General features: G+C 43.2%; 1 protein-coding gene across 1 annotated transcript in view; it reads left to right on the plus strand.

Moving 5' to 3' along the window:
• The first annotated feature begins 5,723 nt into the window (after window positions 1-5,723).
• Window positions 5,724-24,205, plus strand: part of REEP3 (receptor accessory protein 3) — a 165,004-nt gene continuing 146,522 nt past the window's right edge. The window contains exon 1 of the mRNA XM_089683214.1: window positions 5,724-5,871. Within this exon, the coding sequence (XP_089539340.1) occupies window positions 5,840-5,871 (32 nt within the window). The 5' untranslated portion in view covers window positions 5,724-5,839. The remainder of the gene's footprint in view (window positions 5,872-24,205) is intronic.

Consider the following 24,205-nt stretch of genomic DNA (forward strand, 5'->3'; position numbering starts at 1 on the left):
ATTGTTTTAGGTGTAATAAGTGCTGATCCACACATGTGCGGTGGGATTGAAGCTCAGGTTTCACAACTAATTGATAGAGTAGTTGTTCAGTGGTTCAGGTCAGGTTTACATCAGGTTCAGGACAGGTTTACAATAGGTTCAGGTCAGGATTTTATCCTGTTCACAACTGATGCCATGTATGGTTTAGAAACAGTTCCCATAGAAGTCAATAGCCTGTAATCACCTGATCCAGACCACACTGCTCAGAAACTGGATATGACTTTTTTTTTAATCCCCACTGAATCCGCACTGGACATATGTGTACAGGCACCATAGGAAGCAATGTTATTTCACTTCATGTTGTTCAAACTGCATCCAATCCGCATACATGTGAACAAGCACTAACACTAAGGGCTGGTTCACACTATAGAAGCACAGTCCAGATGTGCTTTTGTATGCACATTTTTGGCACGTGTTTGATGCTTTCCAATGTGTTTGTTATGCATTCCAGTTAATTTTTTTCTCTTTTTCTTAAATTTAAATAGGGACATGTGCGTTCCAGTGCAGTTTGGTGCATTTTGTACATTTGAGTGCATTGTGTATGCATTTTACCGCGTTCCAGTACAGTTCTGTGCAGAAAAATAGCAGCCTGTTCTACTTTTTTTTCCTGCACCCAGAACGCAGTGAAACTGCAAGCACTGATGTGAACTATGACATTGACAACCATATAACCTAGTTTATGTGCGTTTTGGATGCAGAAAAAAACGCAACTGAAATGCATGTAGTTTGAACCAGGCCTGAAAGTGTTCTTAAACTCACAACAGTAAAATCAGTCTGTATATGCAGTTAATCGTGTTTGTTATACTCACTGTTGAACATAAGGGGTTATTTCTCTGCATTGTGTAAAAAGGCTGTTGATCCTGTCTTCTGAGTCTCCCCTTCTTCCACAGTCCCCAATTCATCTGCTGATAGTACAGAGCCCAAGGAGGCACTCTGCACATGCTCAGTTTGGTGTGTATTGCTAAAGTTTTTTTTTGGGGGGAGGGTGCATGTGATCAGCAATGGACCAATCAGCCCTGTCCAAACAAAGGGTTAAGGGTCATGCAGCCTCATAGGGCAGTCAGAGGAGAATGAAAACTCCTACAAGCTTTAACCAGTGCTCACCCAGACACTGAAAGAAGTCACAAGATTGCTATATACTACTGATGAGAACAGGTATTTAGCAGTTTATATTTACTAAAATAATTGCATTTCCATGTTCTGTGTACTGTGGGAGACCAGATATAGTGAATGTAGGGTCCTGGGTTTCGTAACACTTTAATATTTAAAACGAGATCATACACACAATTGTTTTGCACACTGCACAGAGAACATAGTGACTGGCTAGATGTTTATTTTATTACACCTTCGGTGCATTATTATTATTATATATATAATATACAGCTGTTTAGCACTATTTTGCTGTGGCAGTAACACAACAGCAGATCTGTACATCCATCGTTCACCTTAACAGCTTCTGTCCAGCATCAAATGTCACTACAGTGTAATTACGTATGAACACAGAATGTCCAGCCATCTCTTCCACACTGGGTGGCAAGGGCTACTTCAAGTATGAACAAGCCCTTAAAGTTGGTCTTTAAGGAGTACAGCCAAAGCTCTTTTGGCTTTACTTCTCCTGTGGATCATGGGTTCAGTTTGTCCTGCACTCCTGTGACCCGTTTTCAGCTGACACCAGGCTGAAGCCTGCTGTTGGCTGACGTCACTCATCCGGTCCAGGCTGGGGAAAGATCCCGACTCCAGAGTCTGGAGGGGCACCTGGCTCAGCCTCTCAGCGAGCTGCTGAGAGCCTGAGCCAGCAGCTCCCTCCCCCTCCACAGCCCAGCGCTCCAGTGAGAGCTGGGGGGGGGGGGAAGAGCAGACATCGGTGAGTGACAGCGGCTGTGAGAACTCAGCGATCAGTGGTCCTGTGTGTTCTCACACCTAGAGCCAGTGGAGGACAGATGCAGCAATGCACCAATGCTTCATCCACCTAGTCAAGTATAAATGGGGAAAAAAAGAAAAAGCCCTACTTCTCTTTTAATTACCTCCAGTTCTGCAATATATGAACTGGAGACATTTATTTTTTAATTCAGTGCACACATAGCACCATTCATAAAAATTACACTATTAACATAGAGCTGAAAAATGTTTTTTTCTTTTTGGTTAAGTAAGGGAGGGTTATAATTCTTGTCATTTTTTTTTTTTTTTTTTTTTGCTATCTCTGTCCCATTGTGGAGATTTCCCTTCACTTCATGTCTTATAGGCAAAACAAGAAATGAGAGGAAATCCCTCCAAAGTGAAGGAATCCCTGGTTGTCACCAGAATTAGTATCCCCAGTGGAAAATTCCCCTTTATTCTTGTTTTGGTGACAACTAAAAGTTTAGGATTTTTTTTCACTATCACTCTCTAAGGGTCACCAGGACAAATAGAGCGGGCGAATCTCCCTAACGGAGATGCAGGCAGCAATAAAAACATGACAGGTGTTCTAATTCCTCTGCACTTCATCCAAATAAAAAAAAAGTGTTCTTTAAAGAACTACCTGAATCAGCTGTAGTCATCAGTAAAGCTAACAAAACTGACATCAAGGATTTTTAATGTTTAAAGAGCCAGACTACCAGAAAAATCTTGTAAGTGCTTAATTAACTTCGCTTGCTGATGCCCTTGGAGCTGAGTCACAGAATCACTGAGAGTCAGATACGACTGATTGGATACATACATAGTTTGCTCCTTTTTTCTGACAGCGAACCCTCAATCTTTTTGGCCAACAGTTTGTGATTTGCAAATCCTCAGCATTCACTGCAAACCTGATTTCTGGTCCTTGTTCTAGTCTTCGATGATCTACAGTACAGTCTTGCACAGAGCGGATTCTATTAAAAAAAAGTGAATTTAGGTGTACATACCATAACATTATCACCACCAGTCTCCTCTAGACCTCTGAAGGTTAGCTGTGGTATCTGCCACCAAGCTGTCAGGAGCAGATCCTTTAAGTCCTGTAAATTGGGAGGTGGGTCCTCCATGGATTGGATTTACACATCCCACAGGTGTTACATTGCATTGAGATCTGGAGACTTCCGAGGTTATCATGTGGAATTCGTTGTTGTGCTCCTGAAACCATTCATAAATTCATCAGACCAGGCCACCTTCTTCAATTGCTCCAGTAGCCAAGTCCTGATGCTCATGTGCCTGTTGTAGAGTGCTTTTGGCTGTGCATGCAGGTCAGCATGGACACCATGAATGGTCTGCAGCCACACAGCCCCATACATTACAAACTGCCATGCACTGTGCTTTATCAGAACCAGTATTAAAGTGGTTCTTAAGCTTGAAGGTTTTTTTTTAACTTTAATGCATTTTCGGCATTGAGGTAAAAACCTTCAGTATGCAGCTCCCCCCAGCCCCCCCCCCCCCCCCTTTTTACTTACCTCGATCCAGAGCTGTGCACGGGAGCAGAGGCTCTCTCCCTGCTCATTGGCTCAGGCACAGCAGCGGGAGCAATTGGCTCCCGCTGCTGTTAATTACAGCCAGTGAGGAGAGAGCGGTGGGTGGCTCCAAGCTGCGCTCTGTGTGTCTATGGAGAACGAGCCCATGTGAGTGCCCCCATAGCAAGCCGCTTGCTATGGGGGCACTCAGCAGGGGGGAGGAGCCAGGAGCATTGGCCGGTGACATAAGAAGAAGAGGATCAGGGCTGCTCTGTGCAAATCCATTGCACAGAGCAGGTAAGTATAGAAATGTTTGTTATTTACAAATATAAAACATGACTGTTTACAATCCCTGGTTCTACTGCCTTTTTGAAAATAAAAAGCAGCTACAAATGCTGTAGCTGCTGACTTTTAATAAAAGTACACTCACTTGTCCAGTGGTCCAGCACCATGTTCACCCAAACTGCTTCTTTGCCGCTCTTTGGGTTCCAGGCGCCGGCATGCTTACTGTGAGCACACTGTGCATGAGCGAGCAACAGTGCTTTGGGGATGGTACTGAAGCCTTCTGAGACCTGTGATGTGTCCCAGAAGGTTTTGGGGCGGTGGGGAGAACTTCCAGTGGATCACTGTGGCGATCCGACCGGAAGTGGGAGAGAGTACTTGTTAAAATCAGATACCCTCTCCCCCCCACTCCTAAAAAGTGCCAAAAAACAGAAGAGCAGGGGGGAGGAGGCCATAAACTGTAACTTCCCCTTTGTTGGATCAGACTTCACTCCCCATGTTCATCGATGAGCCTTGCCTGCCCATGACCCTGTCACCGGTAAGCCAATATTCCTTCTTTGGACCACTCTTGGAAGGTCCTGACCGCTGCAGACCTGGACCATTCCACAACAGCTGCAGGTGTGGAGTTGCTCTGATCCACTCCTCTAGCCATTACAATTTGGCCTTTGTCAAAGTCACTCAAATCTTTACAAATGTCGATTTTTTCTGCTTTCAATACATCAACTTCAGGGACAACATGCTCACTTGCCGCCTGGGCTCCATTCACACGTGCGACTTTGGACACAAAAACTCACATGACAAGTCTCAGCCCATTGTTTTCAATAGCACCTGTTCAAACCTTTTGCAACTTAAAGTCGCACTGACTTTTAAAAGGTTCTTGCACTGCTTTGATGCAACCAGAATGATAGAGAGTCGCACTTCAAAGTCACACTGGAAATGGTATCACACCCACTTTCAGGGTGATCAGTGTCAGGCTCCATACACACTGTATGAATCCAAAGTTGAGCAACTTTGGCACAACTTTGGATGGGTGCGACTTGGATGTGACTAGTCCCTCTGGACCCACTGTTGCATGTGCAACATTCAGGCACGGCTTTCATGCAACTTTGGATGGGTGCGACTTGGATGCGACTAGTCCCTCTGAACCCACTGTTGCATGAAAGTTGTAACTGAATGTTACACATGCAACTTTGGATGGGAGCGACTTGGACGTGACTAGTCCCTCTGGACCCACTGTTGCATGTAAAACATTGAGGTATGGCTTTCATGCAACTTTGGATGGGAGCGACTTGGACGTGACTAGTCCCTCTGGACCCATTGTTCCATGTAAAACATTCAGGTACGGCATTCATGCAACTTTGGATGGGAGCGACTTGGACGTGACTAGTCCCTCTGGACCCACTGTTCCATGTAAAACATTGAGGTATGGCTTTCATGCAACTTTTGAGTTAACTTGGCCCTGAAGTTGCATTAAAGTCGGACCAAAGTAGTGCATGAACTACTCCGAAGTCGCTGCAATTTGAAGTCGCACATATATGAATGGTCTTCATTGGAAAGAATGGGGTACGGTTCGTCATGTCACAAGTTGCTGACAAGTCGCCCAAGTGTGAACGGGGTCTTCCTGACGTTACCTCTGGGGGGTTCCTGATCGGTGTATATAAAACACAAACATTCCCACAGAGGGAGGGGAGGAGTGATCTGCGGCGAGGATGACGTCACGTTGTCAGATCACGGCCATCCTCTGCCTCCCCATCCTATACCGTCCAGGATGCCCGGACACCGACCACCTGTCACTCCGCACACCCAGCCCTCCCCGCACTGCGCTGCCGGGGCATCTGGCCAGGAGCTCCGCCTACAGCCAATCGGTGAGCTCGGAAGGGCGCAGAGGGGCGGGGCTTTCTCCGTTCCCTATTTTCCTCCTTCCAAGCCGGAGAATTGGGGAGTGGGGCGGGTGACGTAGTGATAGTTCCCCGGGACCAACAACACAGCATCGTGACTCTTCCCAGGGCGAGGACACCTGGGGCAGGGGGGGGTGGGGAGGCCTGTCCGGTGCCCAGCATTCCGGGGGGAGGGGGGCACCTCTGCCAGGCTAGATCCCGGGCGGTGCCAGCTCTGCCAGCAAGATGGTGTCGTGGATCATTTCTAAGGCCGTGGTGTAAGTCATCCTAAATGATCGTCCTTCTATGGGCGCCATCATCCCGGCATTGTATGGCTGTGGATGATGGAGGCCCTCCCTCACCTTATGTCTATGTCTAGGTATTGATCAATGACTGTGATGTCTTCCATGATTTCTGTGTCTGTGTCTATGATCTGTGTCTATGATGTGTGTCTAGTAACAATGTAGCAATGTGTAACTTATTGTTGAGCTGTGTGATGATGGGTGATGGGGAGGACCCTGGAGGGTTAATGATGGTGGGATTTCTGGATGGTGGTGGATGTTCCCCTGTTAGCCTGTCCCCCCTACGCACGGATTGTTCCTGATGATGGCGTGGAGGTGGCACGTTATATAAAGGTTGTGTCCCTTTAATGTGTCCCGTCATGGGAGGACCCAGAGGATGGGATTTATGGACCAGTTGGATAGGTCGGGGCCTGCTGAGCAAGGAGAACCTTGTACCACAAGTTTTCTATGGCTGCCCGATGAGTTGGCCACGTTGACTTTCATCTTGTGTCGGCCTTTGATTTACAGGATCATATTCTCATTATATGTTACAATTATAGGCGAGAGGTGTATGGAGAGGATCTGCCAACTATAGTCCATATGTCATATATTCGGAAATATTAGAATTGTATGTGATCTATTAATCCCTGTTTGTACTAGCACACATATGTTGGGAGATGTACAAGTTGGTTTTTAGGCCATCTGTAACATATGTAATATGAACTTTGTCTCCATAGTCTGAAGATCGGTGATGTTTGCTATGACGTGTCCGTAGACCAGCTTTCTCAACCTTGTTAGGACAGATGAATCCTTCAACTAACTTTCCAGGCTCAGGAACTACTGCTAATAATTCCTATATCCAGGGCTGCTATTACAAATCACAGCGCCTCGTGCAGCCTATCTGACACCGCTCCCCCACAAATATTAAAACAAAATTTTCACTGAAAATATACTAAAATCAATATTAGCGGACACAACCACCAAAAACTAAAATCTAAAAGATAAAACTGCATTGATTTACATCCTTGTAGAATAACAGATGGCTCCAGCTGCACAAGCAAACCAGTCCTTAAAGCTGCGTGGGACAGGGAACCCGTGTCAATGAGCCCTTAAATATTTTAAGTATTTTTTTTACAATTATTTTTTATTTTTCACAACGTTGTTGGGGGAGGGGGGGGCTTTAGTGAAATATCAGGGGTCTAAACAGACCCTGATGTCTCACTTTTAAAACAGGAAGGGACTGAGGTCCTAGATTCCTCCATTCCTTTTTCTGTATCCTCTGCTGCAATAGACAGTAAATGAACAGAAAGCACTCTGTCCAGAGGCCCCTGTTCTTTCACAAACTGAAGCATAGTAAACAGTTTACTATGCTTCAGTTATGAATCAATACAGTGAGTGACTGGCACCAATCACAGGTACTACTCCTCTATGTGTCTCTTTCTGCAGCAGCTGAAAGCCAGCGGGAGGGAGAGGAGAATCTGACTTGCAACTTTTGCAGGGAGAGACAAACGGGACTGGTTTCTGTATTTGCCGTCCACCTGCTCCAATCACCCCCTCTTCTTCCCACATCTAATTCCCTTGATACCTGGGCCCCCCTGCTGGCCTGGGCCCTGTACAGGAGGACCAGTGCTACCCCCTTATTAGTGGCCCTGCCTATATCTACAGCTCAGGTGATGGTCACCATGGAGGATGTTCCTTGCATTTGTGCTCATTGTGAGGAACCCCCCCCCATCCCTTCTTATAGATAAATAAAAAGATAATTGTCAGTGGTTACTCATCTAAGAATCAGAAGTCGTTCATTGAACCCATAGAAACCTTTGGAGGAACCCTATGATTCCATGGATAGCTAGTTGAGAACAGCCGCTGTAGACAGAATAGTTTCCTAATACTGGCATTTTTTTGACTGGAGTGGATGGTGACCTGATGTCTATAGGGCACCTGCAGATAACACCAGCTGCTCATCTAGGAAAATGGCAACTAGACACATTGGAAAACCTTGCCTGATTGCCATTGTTCTTCCCCAGATAAGCTGGCAGTGGAGGTGTCTGCAGTGTGGACCTCTGACCCACATATGCAGGCCTAACTGTGAATGGTCAACCAAGGCCACCATTCATGTTTTGCTGACCAGGAGAGATGTCTAATGGTGGTTGGATTGCAACTGCAATGATTATTTGCTAATGGTTTCTGCACTTTATTCATTGCTTTGTGGTTTACTAAAGAGTGGACTGGTCAGTAACAATGTCTAGGTAACCAGCATTTTTGAAATATTAAATACCATTCCATGTACCAGTGTGTTTTTGAATCAAACTTCTACCAGTCACAAACATTGTAAACAGGAACTGTGGAATATGCCTCCAGCTTTGTCATAGAGCACCTGGAGAGTCACAAAGCCAACACAACTTCTATGAAGTTGGCTCTTGACCATGCACAAACAGAAAGCAGCACTCCAGGTGAGATCAATGTGGATATGATGCTGCCGATAAGGCCAGTGCAAGCCACAGAGTGCCAGTCCGGTTCGTGGCTGGAAAACACGGGATAAGCAGATGACCTCGCACAAGGTTGTGGACACTCCAAAAAAAGCTTTATTATAAATCCTTGGGGACACAGAACATCACAGTTCAGCAGGAAAGTAAACAGACATGCGCTTAATTTGCGTAAAACGCAGCAACTGTTTCCCTTCCTGCTTAACCATGATGTTCTGTGTTCCTATGGAGTTCTAAAGCTTTTTGAAGTGTTTATAACCTTGTGTGCTGTCATCTACTTTCCTTGTATCCTTGGCTCTTGGCCATGTCCCATCCTATGCCTTCTTTATTGGCCTGTCACTACAATGGGTGACCTCACTAACCAACAGAGAGGCACTTGACACTGGAGGAGTTGAGGCCACATGTTGACTGCCTAGGTGAAGTCAACCTTAGCATAATGGATAGCTTGGGTTTTGGGGCTACTGGGGTGCTTCAAGACTAAAGCTGATATTACACCTATAACATTTTTTTCATTCAGTCTGTGAGCTGAGGAAAAGAAATAAAGCAGAATTTTCCATCAGCTGTGGATGAATGAATCTCCCCTGCTGGCTATGTATTCTGATAACTGGTTCCAGTTAGAATATCCAAAGAGTGATTGCATCTGACTGGATGCTGTGTGGCCAACCATTTTCTATCCAACTCCTTACACAAAAGTCAATGGTGCAATCAACTTTTGTTATGCTAGGTGCTGCCAACAAGGGCACCCATGGCTCAATTTTTCTGCCAGTGTAGCATGATTAGGCCAAAATTTTGGCCATGTGTGGCAGCTTTAAGCTGTATCTGCTGCAAGAAGAAGGTTCTTGCTTGCAATGGGGTTGATTTACTAAAGGCAAATAGGTTGCTCACTTTGTAAGAAAATTTTTGCTTAGCATAGTAAATGAGGTAAAGTGTCCAATCATGTGTAGGCAAAAATATATATATATTTTTTTCTTCCTTGCATGTGATTTTAGTATTCTTTGCAAAGTGAATTTCACCACATTGACTAAGCTAAGGCAAAATTCTCTTGCAAAGTGAACAGCCTATTTGCCTTTAGTAAATCACTCCTACGCATCAGACTAGCAGAGCTACTCTTAAAATATATAAAATAAATATTTGTATTATGAACGATAGAGGCTTTTGATTTATTTGTTTAACTCTGAAAAACAGCTTGTGACTTTCTGTTGTATTTACCTTCAATGTTTATGTTTTATCTCAGTTGATATTGCTATCAAAACACACCCATAACGGAATATATTTACAAACTTTCTGTGTTTAGAAATGTCTTGCAGACTTGACACTGTTTAACTTTGTTGGCCTTTAATTTTAAAACTTTGTTGGTCTCACTTTTCTAAAGTGGTGTTTCTGATATGTGTAAAATCAGTTGTTTCGGAAGTGATGAATGTCAATTCTTGTTTGACATTTGCCTTGAAGTTGACAGCTGGTGAGAAGTAGTGATGATATAGTACAGTGGAATAGTTTGCATGGTGTTAATGGTTTCAGGTTATTAATAGAGGAGGGCTAGGGATGAGTCTACCCTGGAAATGCATGGCTTGTTTCATCTTGACTGATGAGCACATATAGTGTCATGCATTCCATTTTCAAGGCTATGAACATTTCTTCGAGATTTCTTCACTGACAATTCATGTGCTTGAAAATCTGAAATAGTTAGTGTTTGGATATGACAAAATATATGACTTTCCTTTTAAGCAAATAAATAAAATAAAATAAAACCAACACAAAACATCAAACCATAAGAATTGTCCAAAATATCAAAGTGTCCAAAATTCAAAAATATAAAAATACAAAAATAACAAAAAATAATCCCCACAGGTGTAAGATAAAAACTTATTCTTCTTCTTTCATCACCAAAAAATCCTTCTTAATACCCGCAAATCCTGATGTTCATACACCTCAAAAAGAAAAACTTGACATAGTGTCATACCTTAAAATAATATTATAACACACGTGCCACTCACTGTGCAGCATGCAAAATATTTTTTATAGATGTGTATGCTCTAAACGAGTGTCTATACACATGCAAATATATAAGTGAATATCAGTATAAGTTAAGCACACTCACATAGAATATTAAAAACACAATGTGTGAAAACCACTCCAAAAATATCACTGCAAGTGTGTATCACCACACCCTATATACATCAGTGATAGCCAAAAACCCAAATCACCACTCTCCAACTCATATGCTGATGGGTAATTACCCTATAGAAGAAACAGCAGGGCAAAACACCACTCTTGGTTAATTTCTCCTCATAACGATTTTTTCCAAAGCTAGGGTTATTTCTTCCATTATCCTCAAGAAAATCAGTCACAGTATATAAAAGATATCCTCCTTAAGGCTACGTTCACACTAGCCTTGTGTGCAGGCGGCAGAGAGGCGTTTGGGAAGCGTTTTTACCGCTTCCCAAACGCCTCTGCCAATTCTGCACATTACAGCACATGGTGCTGTTCTAACAGGAGCGTTTGCGTCGCGTTGCGTCGCGGCAAAACGGACGCCTCTGGTCGAGTCAGGAGGCTTTGAAGCCTCCTATTCTCGTCTATGGTGCCGCTCCGCAAACGCCCGGCCGGCGTTTGCGGTGCGGTTGCGGGGTGTTTGCGGAGCGGTAACACCACTCAAATGCATTATAGGCGTTTGTGGGGCGTTATTAACGCTCGGCAAACGCCTAGCAACCGCCGCTAAACCGCGCATGCAGCGTTTGCGGAGCGTTTGCCGAGCGTTAAAAACGCTCCGCAAACACCGGACCAACGCTTGCCAAACGCTATAGGGGCGTTTGGCAAGCGTTGGCAAAACAGCCTAGTGTGAACGAGCCCTTATTGGTAACTCACATAACTTGTGAGGAGGAGCTGTTGCCATCCAAATGTTATGTGAGTCACCAATAAAGGAGGATATCTTTTATATACTGTGACTGATTTTCTCGAGGATAATGGAAGAAATAACCCTAGCTTTGGAAAAAATCGTTATGAGGAGAAATTAACCCAGAGTGGTGTTTTGCCCTGCTGTTTCTTCTATAGGGTAATTACCCATCAGCATATGAGTTGGAGAGTGGTGATTTGGGTTTTTGGCTATCACTGATGTATATAGGGTGTGGTGATACACACTTGCAGTGATATTTTTGGAGTGGTTTTCACACATTGTGTTTTTAATATTCTATGTGAGTGTGCTTCACTTATACTGATATTCCCTTATATATTTGCATGTGTATAGACACTCGTTTAGAGCATACACATCTATAAAAAATATTTTGCATGCTGCACAGTGAGTGGCACGTGTGTTATAATATTATTTTAAGGTATGACACTATGTCAAGTTTTTCTTTTTGAGGTGTATGAACATCAGGATTTGCGGGTATTAAGAAGGATTTTTTGGTGATGAAAGAAGAATAAGTTTTTATCTTACACCTGTGGGGTTTATTTTTTGTTATTTTTGTATTTTTATATTTTTGAATTTTGGACACTTTGATATTTTGGACAATTCTTATGGTTTGATGTTTTGTGTTGGTTTTATTTTATTTTATTTATTTTATTTATTTATTTGCTTAAAAAGAAAGTCATATATTTTGTCTGGTTGGCCTTCAAGGGTGGAGGTGGATAACTTTTCTGGGATACTATAGGGTGTAAGTGTTGCTGTATAGAATTATAAGTGTTTGGATATGACTATTTAAGGGAGCCTGTGCTTTGCCCTTGCAATGCAAAGCAACAGGTTCAGCTAACTTCCACACTCCCCTTTCGCTTCCTTACCACCCTGTTTGGCCACTGGTAAAAAAGTGTAAAACCTATTAGTAAGGTATGGATTTTGCAAGTGTGAATGGGACCCTTAGCAAAAATATGCAGGAGACCCATCAGAGGTTCCTGGTGATTAGCTGTGAGTGGCAGCTCCATTGAAAGCAATGGGAGGCTGACCGCTCCCGTAGCTAATCCTGACTGCTCACATATGATCACTCATGATTGCTGGGAACACCTGCTGGGTCGTGCATGTAATTGTTCATTGCCTCATTTACAAGTGTGAATGGGGCCTTTGTCTTTGAATGGGGATTCCTGGATCCACCTAATTTTTGTTTATGGAAGAATCTGTTCATTTTTTATGTTCAGCCTACTGGCTGAATGAAAAAAAAAAAGCGAACCATGTATGGCCAGCTTAAGGTAGGACTTCGCTCTTTCAATCAACATTGACTATTTTTAATCCTTATGCTGCTAGCATTAGTAAATAGATAGGTATACTATATTGCCAAAAGTATTAGGACACCCCTCCAAATCATTGGATTCAGGTACTCCAATCACCTCCATGGCCACAGGTGTATAAAGTCAAGCACCTAGGCATGCAGACTGCTTCTACAAACATTTGTGAAAGAATGGGTCGCTCTCAGGAGCTCAGTGAATTCAAGCGTGCTACCGTGATAGGTTGTCACCTGTGCAATAAGAAGTCCATCCGTGAAATTTTCTTGCTACTAAATATTCCATGGTCAACTGTTAGTGGTATTATAACAAAGTGGAAGCAACTGGGAACAACTGCAACTCAGCCACAAAGTGGTAGGCTATGTAAAATGCCAGAACGAGGTCAGCGCATGATGAAATGCACAGTGCAGAGAAGTCGCCAACTGTCTACAGAGTCAATAGCTAAAGACCTCCAAACTTTGGCGTAGAAAGCTTCATGGAATGGGTTTCCATGGTCAAGCAGCTGCATCCAAGCAATGCAAATCGTAGGATGCAGTAGTGTAAAGTATGCCGCCACTGGACTCTAGAGCAGTGGAGATGTGTTCTCTGGAGTAACAAATTATGCTTTTCTGTCTGGCAAACTGATGGACATGTCTGGGTTTGGCAGTTGCCAGGAGAACGGTACTTGCCTGACTGCATTGTGGCAATTGTAAAGTTTGGTGGAGAGGGGATTATGATGTGGGGTTGTTTTTCAGGGGTTGGGCTTGGCCCCTTAGTTCCAGTGAAGAGAACTCTTAAGGTGTCAGCATACCAAGACATTTTGGACAATTTCATGCTCCCAACTTTGTGAGAACAGTTTGGGGATGGCCCCTTCCTGTTTCAACATGACTGTGCACCAGTGCACAAAGCAAGGTCCATAAGGACATGGAAGAGCTAGTTTGGAATGGAGGAACTTGACTGGCCTGCACCTCAACCCGATAGAACACCTTTGAGATGAATTAAAGCAGAGACTGTGAGCCAGGCCTTCTCGTCCGACATCAGTGCCTGACCTCACAGTTTTGTAGATCACAGTGAATGGGGCTTCAATTGGAAATTCTTGCAGAAGAGACCTGGGTGACTCCAGGCATGGATCTGATGGCATCAAAGATGAACTTACGGCTTTCCCGCTACTTCTCTTAATTCGGGACCCACAAACCCTGGGCCAAGATGCCCTTTCCAGGTCAAGAAGCTTTTGCCTAATGCACACCTTTCCTCCAGTCCCTCTGATTCTAAGGGTTCTCTTGAAGATACAATGTGAAGTGGGGGCAATAAAAGTCCTTCTCTTTTTTTGTCCGAGGTGGCCTTGGTTTCCTCTCGTATAGAGGATGAGGCTAAAGCAACCTATTCCACTCCCAGTTTGTTGGGATCTCCTAGTTCAGAATGGGGTGTTCCATCCAAACCCCATGAGATTGAAATTAATGGTTTGGAAGTTGTGAGGTGGTCTCTAAGGAGCTTTCAAAGGGTGTAGTTGACACCTTTGTTGCAAGCTAGGAAAAAGTCAGCTATTTTAACCTTCCATTGGGTGTGGAAAGCCTTTTTGGGGCTCTCTTCTGGCAAAAATTAGAATGCTTCAACTCCTTTGCTTTCTAATGTTCTTGAATTCCTCCAAAATGGTTTAAAAGCGGCCTGGCTTATAATTAGTTGCAAGTTCAAGTTTCAGTCCTCTCGGCCATGGCAAGTAAGAGATGGGCCTTTACCCTTTGGTCATTAATTTTCTAAAGGCAACAACGAAGATTCGATCACCAGTGGGAATTTTTCACTTATTTGAATGCCTTGCTGGCACCACCATTTTACCCGATAACTTCATGCTCCTTATTCCATTTAGCTATGAAGACATTTTTCCTGATGGCCATTGCTTCTGCAAGGAGAATATCTGACATACATGCCTTTTCAGCTAGAGAGCCATACTGCTTGATCCTCTAAGACATGGTCATTTTGAGATAGGTCCCACATTTTGGGAGTCCATACTTTCAGCTTTTATGGAAGATGGGTCAGAGGATGAGTGGAAGAAGTTGGATCTGGTTCATTCACTTTCAGTATATCTGAAATGCATAGAGGACTTCAGTGAACAAGATAGTCTTTTTATCTTCCCTCAAGGTCCAATTAAGGGCTTCACGGTACTACCCAAGGTCATGTCTTCTGCGCTTGTCAAGACTTTTTCAGATTGCCTACAAAGTCCTAGGCCTGCCGCCACCTTCGGGAGTGAGAGCTAATTCAACGAAAAGCATCTCAACCTCATGGGCGGCATAGGCTAAAGTGTCAGCAAAGGTGGTTTGCAGGGCTGCAAGCTGGAGCTCAGAAAACGCATTTATTTGCCACTACAGGGTAAGTGTGGCTTTTCCATCAGTGCAGTCTTTTTTGGATCTACAGTCATTGCACTGGCTGTCAGTCATAGAGGTTTATATGCAGAATTCAGTTTGTTTGTGTCTTGTTTTTCCCCTTCCTTTGTTCCTTTTAGTATTGCTTGGTATATCCTATGCTAAGCTAACATGGAAAGGTCCAGGAAATGGGAAAATTGTAGTATTTTCCTTTCCTGGATCCTCCCCATTTCAGCCGGGGATTCCCACCCAGAGTCTGTCACGAGGAGTGATATGTTGAATGCTGAGTGAAGGGAGACAGCCGCTCTTATGGGCCAGGAAAGAGGTTGTCCTGGAGGGATCAGAGAGAGTGGAGCTGACCCATGGTAGGCTGACATGGGAGGATTCAGGAAAGGAAAATTACGTTAAGTAAGGAATGTAATTTTCCCTAATACTGTGTGTGTGTATGTATGTATATATATATATATATATACGTATGTGTGTGTGTGTATATGTATATATGTGTATATATATATATATATATATATATATATATGTAGCAATCATGCACACAGTGATGGATGCGGTCATCCATTTTGCTCAAAAGACCCGTCCATATTGTATCTCTCCCAAATCAGATTCCTCCGACATCCCCCCTCCCTCTCTGTTGAGTGATCTGTGGTCTGTTTGTTGCAGAGATCACAGGCAGAAAACGTATTGGGAGGGCGTCATGGCTATAAATCCCCCAACCGAGCTGGGGCCTAGATGTCTGTTAACTTCTCAATCTGGGATATCGTAAAGCCATAAACCAAGTCCTTCACTGAGCTCAAAGGCATTCCAGGTAGTCGTAAAAACAGATTTACATTTAAAAACTCACTTTTCCATATAATTTTATATCTTCAAATAGGACATAATTACATAAACAGGGAGCACATATTCGGATGGCTCACTTTAAGACAAGTCACCTGGTATATTACACCCCCTAGCTGGCATATAGAGGAGAGCAGAAAATTATATCTCCTAAACCATTCAAGCAGATATGTCATATTTCGTATCTAACCGTTCAGCAGATGCGTCTGCATATTAATCTACTAGTGGCAAGGCTGCTAAATGCACCGAAAATAAGTTATGAACCAAGACATCAACTGTGAGAGTTTTTGGTCATAGCCTGAGCTCTCCGCCTACACAACCCCCTCCCCAAATGAGGCGATTGGTTCTCTGCTTCAGGGAGACACCCTGTGGAGTTCCTAGAAAAAGTTAAGCTGAGTTGAAAAAAGTTGAAGAATTCTCCCTTTTTTACTTCGGAACTAACGTTGGGAGATAAGGCATCCTTTTGGCCTATGAAACCTGATCTGCTTAAACCAGGACGTTTTGGCAAGTACTTTACCTCCCTAAATATTTTTATTGCACCCTTTTGATCTTTTTAGTAATAAATCTTACTTTCTGAAAGTGTTGAACTGTTTCTAAAACTCTTTAATGCAAACTAAGAATCCCTGCCTCTGAAAAGCGCTACTGTGTGTGTGTTTTAAACTTTGGTATATCTCTGCCTACGGTGACAGTGGTATACCTAAGATTATTCAAATATCATAGTGTTATTGCTGATATTGCCGAGTTTCCTCTTTCTCTGTGCAAAAAGGAGGTGGTGGCAGTGTGAAGGGTTAATTGCGTAATTAACCTGACCCAGTAACAATAGTTCCCAGGCTGCCGACACACAGGTTGTGGTCCATTAGCTGGAAAATCTTTGTGCAGGGTACAGCTGGGCGTGGCATTGTTACGCACATGACAGCGCGGTTTTAGATTGGCTAGTCCTTCGGTCACGAGTTTGGTGAGAAGGGCTGGGGTCTGACGCCGCGATCGTCACAATATATATTGCCAAAAGTATTGGGACACCCCTCCAAATCATTAGATTCAGGTGTTCCAGTCACTTCAATGGCCACAGGTGTATAAAATCAAGCACCTAGGCATGCAGACTGCTTCTACAAACATTTGTGAATAAATGGGTCACTTTCAGGAGCTCAGTGAATTCAAACGTGGTACCGTGATAGGTTGCCACCTGTGCAATAAGTCCATCCTTTACATTTTCTTGCTACTAAAAGATTCCATGGTCAACTGTCAGTGGTATTATAACAAAGTGGAAGCAACTGGGAACAACAGCAACCTAGCCACAAAGTGGTAGGTCACTTAAAATGACAGATCGAGGTCAGCGCAGGATGAAGTGCACAGTGCGCAGAAGTTGCCAACTGTCTGCAGATTCAATAGCTAAAGACCTCCAAATTTTTGTGTGGCCTTCAGATTGGCACAACAATAATGCGTAGAGGGCTTCATGGAATGGGTTTCCATGGCAGAGCAGCTGCATCCAAGCCTTACATCACCAAGTGCAATGAAAAGTGTTGGATGCAGTGGTGTAAAGCATGCCGTCACTTGAGCTGTGAAGATGTGTTCTCTGAAGTGACGAATCACGCTTCTTTGTCTGGTAATCCGATGGACATGTCTGGGATGGGGTTTGCCAGGCGAACAGTACTTGCCTGGCTGCATTGTGTCAGGTGTAAAGTTTGGTGGAGGGGGATTATGGCGTGGGGTAGTTTTTTAGGGGTTGAGCTTGGCCCCTTAGTTCCAGTGAGGGGAACTCTTAAGGCATCAGCATACCAAGACATCTTGGACAATTTTATGCTCCCAACTTTGTGGGAACAGTTTGGGGATGGCCCCTTCTTGTTTCAACATGGGTGCACAAAGCAAGGAACACCTTTGGGATGAATTAGAGCAGAGACAGGAGCCAGGCCTTCTCGTCCGACATCAGTGCCTGACCTCACAAATGCGCTTCTGGAAGAATGGTCAAACATTCCCATAGACACCCTCCTAAAGCCTTCCCAGAAGAAGTGAAGCTGTTATAACTGCAAAGGGTGGGCCAACTTAATATTGAACCCTACAGACTAAGACTGGGATGCCATTAAAGTTCATGTGTGTGTAAAGGCAGGCCGACCAATACTTTTGGCAATATTGTGTACATCTTATTCACTTGTTTTTAAACTTTTTTTTTTTTTTAATTTCTTCAGTTACTTCCTGGTTTCCAGGCCTAGGCAACTGATGGCATGCATCCCAGGAGTCTTCAGAAAGGGAGGAGGGGGTTCCTCTGCTAAGCACACCCTCTTGCCTGCTTGCCTGAGCTGACGGCAGATGGATTCCAGGTTGTAAATGCTGAAGGACTCATCTGCTCTTACTCAAGATGGCAACTGACAGAAATGCTAGTGGGTGTTTTCAGTGTTTTCTCTGCATGGGGGATTTTGCTTTGAATAATACAACTGAATTAAATAGCGTTTTTGGTTTGTGGTGCTCAGATGCAGTGTAGTTCTGCTTTAAGTCAGGAGATGATTCTGTGAGTTATCATGGCGTCACTATCCCACCTCCCCACCTGCTCCAATCAGAGGATGCTTGGCATTTTTTGAGAAAATGAAAGATGTTCTGTGAATGGCACCCATGCCAAGCAAGCAACCCCCTGAGGTTCCTATACAGCAGGGCAGCCGCTCAGTATAGGACTGGGATGACAGCCAGAACTGCTGTAATATTGGCACTTACTATAGTGCTTCTCCATTTCCACAAGGATTGGCCAGGTGTGGAATATGCATACATACATTGGTCCAAGCTGGACTAATGTAATTATGCAAAATACACAAAACTGTACTTGGAGTTCAGCTTTGAATGGATGCCTAATTTAAGCTGGCCATAGATGGTTTGAATCTCAGCCGGTTCAGTAGGCTGAAATTCAAATAATCAATGTGCAGGCTGATGAGAGCTCTGCCCTTGCATCCCCAAGAGGAGAACACAATAGCGTCACAGGAGGGATTCCCCCATTGACGCTGACTGTGTTGATGGAGAAATTGAACAATTTTCTTTCCTGTAACCAAAATTGCAAACAAATCACATTGTGTATGGCCAACTTTAGTGTAGATCAGAGATAAATATATTACTGCTCACTGCTCCATGATCCTCTGATAAGATCTGAAGGACTACTGGTGGAAATAATTTGCTTCATGCACATGACAGGTGTGAAGTTATATGTGACTCTTTAACCTCACTCAGTGTCAGACTAATTTGCTCTTGTGGACCATGAATAGCTCCCAGCTGTTCCTAGTGGTTGATCAGGTGTACACAGAATATAGACCTGTCACAACTCCTAACAACTTGGTGACACAAATGAAACCAATCAGTGATCTGCCGTTTATGTTCACAGTACCGCAACTGTGAAGTCAGAGATAGAAGCTAATAATCCAGAAATGGGTTTCATCAGCAGTTCCCCATATCTGCCAATTTGATCCTTGGCACAGAGTTGGGTTAGTCTATCTGCCAGTTTTTTGTTTTATACATTAAAAGGACGCACATGTCCATTCAGAAGATGCCAGCTGAGAGAGCTTCATAAAGTAATGGAGTGTGAATTTCTAGTTCGCACTCTCTGATTGTTAGGAAACATTTCATATAAATTTATGTACACATTGTCGCAATATACTAATCTGAGTTAGGCTCCATGTGCACGTGGCGTTTGGAAAACTCTTCTGAACGATGGAAACTGCCTGCTGGAAATGTAGATTAAAAAACATCTGGTTAGTCACATTTGCATACCGCGTTTATGAGCGTTTGCGTTTAGAAGCTTTTTTTAAGATAACCTCAGGAGACCTTCCAAAATACCCAGAATGCACTGAAAAACAGTAAAAAATTAACTATTTCAGACATTTTGAGAGGAATAGAGAGAACAGAAGCAGAGAGAGTAGTATGTGTTGAGATGACCTGTCTTTTCTGGTTGTATTCACTATGGATCCCATCATGAGCATAATGCAGCATGTTCTACCATTTTCCTTCACGCAAAACCTGGAACTGACTACGCTGTTGTACTAGGTCCATTTGAATACATGGAAAACGCTTTGCATGCATTTCTGATGATGAAAAAAGGCTTTGAACAGCAGCTGGATATGGAACAGTTAAAAAACGCTTCTAAACGCAAACGCTAATAAACATGGTTAGCCACGTTTACACGCTTTTACAAGCATTTGGCATTTGAAACGCTGATAAAATCTACTCCTGAACGCAAGTTTGGTGCGTTCAAAAAAACGACTGTAAACTCAACTGCCTGTAAACGTCTGTACACGACGATGTATACATGGACACATAGGAAAACATTAGGGAGAGTTCAGGGACTGCTGAAAATGACGCAGAAAAGCTCCTGAACGTCAGTTTATCAGCTGCAGTGTACAGGAGCCCATAGGATCAGAAAAACAAGAATATGTTTTGTGTAAAAGTGTTGGTCAGAGGAGGAACGGGGGTTAGAAATATTTCCGATTGCTCTATGTGTTGCTATTAGGCTGCATTGAAACATTAGTTGCGCGTGCTTGGTCTTTTTCCATTCTTACGTTAAGGTTTGCATGGGCGTTTATAAGATTTTTTGGTGGTATCTCAGTCTTTTCCAATTATTTGTAGCCAATTGCAAGTAGGTTTCTAGGAAACAAAATGCTATTTTTTTGTGAGTTTTCAAGTGCTCCGATTGAATTCTACAGGGGCAAAAACACTGGAAGCATGTAGCAATGACTTTTTGGAGCTACAAGCCTCAGGCAACATTTTGCTCCGGTGTGAACAGGATCAAATGAAGACCGTGATATTTTTTGATGTTGAGCATTTTGAAGGTACGAAATCGGACCATAGAGAGATTTCTCCTCATTTCCTGTCCCAGGGACAACCTTTTTACCAGACGGGAAGAGAAGGAATCTTTCCAACTGCTGTAAAACTTCTAATACTTCCGCACTCTAACCAAAACTAATAAAAAAAAGTTTTTGATATAGGTACACTTAAGCAATGCATGCTATACTGAGTGCTAGTTTTGGTACTTTAGTATTCTTTGAACCCACAAAACAACCTGCATTCCTCTTGAAGGGTGTTTTCATTTATCTCAAGGACAAGGGAACAATGCTTGCTCTGTGAAGTATCAATATTAAATGTAATGTGAGTCAGGTAACAAAAATCACCTTGGGATTGACAGTGATGTTTATGACAGGGCTGGGTGGATGTGTCATCTTCTGTCATAAATTATGAGACGTCCCTCCATTGTGGCAGACCTGTTATCTACCATCTATATTGCCAGCTTTTGGCTCTTGCATGAAATCTTATGACCTGTGCTCCTTTGTCTTGTTTTGCGGGTTGTATTAATGTCGTTCATTTTAAAATCCCTTGCTAGGCAAGTTTTCCTTGCCACCTTTATTTGTTTAAAACCTTTTCTGATCAGACGCACGTGGGTTATGTAATGTTTACTTCTGGCTTGGTATGTGGAATGTTGCAAGTATAAACCTGCTTCGTAAAATATTATTCACTATGTTTATGTAGAGTGTATTTAACATGTCCTGGAAGTCTGGATTCTTTTCGGAAACAGACAGGTATGGGGCTAATTTGTAGTAGTATAAATCTCTAAGCTTAAAGTGTTACTAAACCCATAACAGTAAAATCAGTCTGTATAAGCAGTAAAGCATGCTTGTTATACTCACTGTGGAACCTAAGGGGTTAATCCTCTGCATTGTGTAAAAATGCGGTTTGATCCTGACTTCTCTGATCCTCCCCTTCTTCCAGTACTCCCCTCTTATCTCCTGATAAGACATATTGTGTGGAGACACTGCACATGCTCAGTTTGGTGTGTATTGCTAGAGAGGGTTTTTTATTTTGCGATCAGCACAGGGCCAATTAGCACTGCCCAGACAGAGGTCAGGGGTTCTGTATCTTCCTGGATAGAGAATAAACAGGTGGCACACACACTTAATGCATTATCCAAGGTTTATTGAAAGGTATAAAAGATAAAAACATACTCACAGACAAAGCATGTATCTAAAAATAATTTGCATAATGTAGATGGCCACAATGGCAAGCAAGGTGTTCCAACTGTCAGTGCGGTCAAATAGCTGACGCGTTTCAGGGACAAATCCCTTTCCTCAGAGCTACTGACCAGCCTCTGGTGCAGATGTGTAGTGGATGGATGATGGGAGCCTTGCTGGTGATGCATTATACAAATGCTTTTTAGATACATGCCTTGTCTGTGAGTATGTTTTTATCTTTTATACCTTTGAATAAACCTTGGATAATGCACTAGGTGTGTGCGCCACCTGTTTATTCTCTATCCAGTGGCTGATCTCCCCGTCTGAAGAGGGCTGAACCCCTGAAGCATTCCCTTTTGGTTGCTGCTGTCCTGGTTCCCTTGGCTTCCTTTTGGCTGTGCATTTCCTGAGGCGCTGGAGAGTACATACGATATCCGGTTCTGTATCCTCCTAGATAAAACTCCTACAAGCTGTAACCAGTGCTCTGCTGAACACTGAAAGAAGTCACAAGACTGCTCTAACTGCTGATGAAAAAAAAGGTATTTAGCAGTTTATATTTACTAAAATAATCACATTTCCATGTTCTGTGTACTGTGGGAGACCAGATAGAGTGAATGCAGGGTCCTGGGTTTAGTAACGCTTTAACACATTGAGCACAATAAAATAAACAATAAAATAAACTTTCCCCAGTATTATTATTATACAGGTTTTTTATAGTGCCAACAGTGTGCTCAGCGCTTTGCAATATAACAGGAGACAATACAGCAACCATACAGTGCAATACAAGAGGGTTAGGAGGACCCTGCTCCTTGGAGCTTACATTCTAAGCAATTTGTTAACATTCTTAACCCACCACTTGCAGTTTACAACTTTCAATGCTGCTGGCTCCGGCTTTCTCAGTGCTGCTTCCCTGAACTTTCAGTCTTCACGGGTAGAAAAGTTAAAATAGGCAGTGCAGTCTCTAGCCAGTCCATTAGTTTGGAGAAGAGGAGGAGGAGGGAGGAGTGAGGAGTACTTTGCCATCCAAGGGTAAAGTGCTGTGTGTTTCTATTGATGGACACAGTGTAGGGAGACATAACTCTAGTCTATGCATACAAAGATGGCTCCATAGCGTGCTGCAAGATAAAGGAGCCACCCTTAAAACAGGAAACCCGGGGGAGTGGTGATGACACCAGTTTAAACTGGAAAATAGGCAAGGATTAAAAAATAATAAAGCTGCATATTCAGCACTTTCGGTTACAATGGAAGGTGCCTTCCTGATGTGATTTTGAAAAACTGCATCAAAGATGCAGCATGCAGGACTATTAAAAGTGTAGTGGACCTGCAGTGTGAACAGTTAGAAGGATTTCATGGGGAATAGTTTTCATGAGCTTTTGTCGTTCTAGAAAAGTGCAGCAAATGCTTACCAGTGTGAAAGAGGCCTAAGTGATCAAATCAGCTACTGAAAGTGCCTAACAACTGAGAGTTTAATATCACTTTAATGTTTTGTTACAGTTTTGTGCTTTTTGGAAATACGGTACCTATTTAACTAATGGTTCCAGGTCATTGCGCGCCATTCTTTTGGAATTTATTGAAACGTATAGCTCTACTTCCATTTTTAACTTCACAGACTCAGCTGTAGAGGATAATGATACATCTGTTCTTATGTGTGGAACGTGGCAGCTGGTAAATCTTCACTGATACAAGGATTGACATCACTTTCTATACAATTGCTTCTTCTTTCACTACACAAAATATTTCTGGCTTAAAGGATAAGTTCCCTTTTCATAATATGTTGCATGTTACACCCATATTCAGGGTGTAACATGTAACATGTTATGAATGGACTGGCACACACCCACAAAAGGTGATGAACTGTAAACTTGTTATATATACAGTACTTTCAAGTTTGACAAACTTGTGTACTTAGTGCGCCTCTACACCCATCCAAAGTACTCCGCCGGGCGTCTTTTTCCATCACTCTCAGAGTCAGCAGCTTGTCAAAACCTGAACCTACAGCACACCTTCATTGTGCATACACCCCTTCGAGGATAACTGAGCCCACAACACTTGCATACATATTAGACCATTCACCGGCCCAGTGTTGTTAAACACACATTTGAGCCATCGGTGGTAGCTTGATGACCTTACTTTTCCCTGCTGCAGTTAGGCAACACAATTAAGTCACCTCCCTGCTCCCAGACTGTGATTGGGCAGTAAGGGATCAGCAACAGTTTGATATGGTCATTTCTCTGCCCTCTCCTCCTGTCAGCATGCAGCACAACTGAGTGGCTAGTGCCACCCTTCCCTCTGCCTGACTGGGTGCAGCTGTACAGTGATTGGAGGAAGAGTGGATGGATCCCACACTCTCCCCTCCTTCAATCACAGAAACATTGAATTCAGTAAAGAGAACATAGGGCTTTTTCTGAATGTAGGAGGTGTATAACATGTAACCTGCTATGACACGTGTGTTATAACCGGAACTTCAAGTCTCAGCCCCAGA

Source organism: Staurois parvus, unplaced genomic scaffold (assembly GCF_062004578.1).
Source record: "Staurois parvus isolate SC_StPar_1 unplaced genomic scaffold, SC_StPar_1.0 ptg000303l, whole genome shotgun sequence".
Lineage (NCBI taxonomy): Eukaryota > Metazoa > Chordata > Amphibia > Anura > Ranidae > Staurois > Staurois parvus.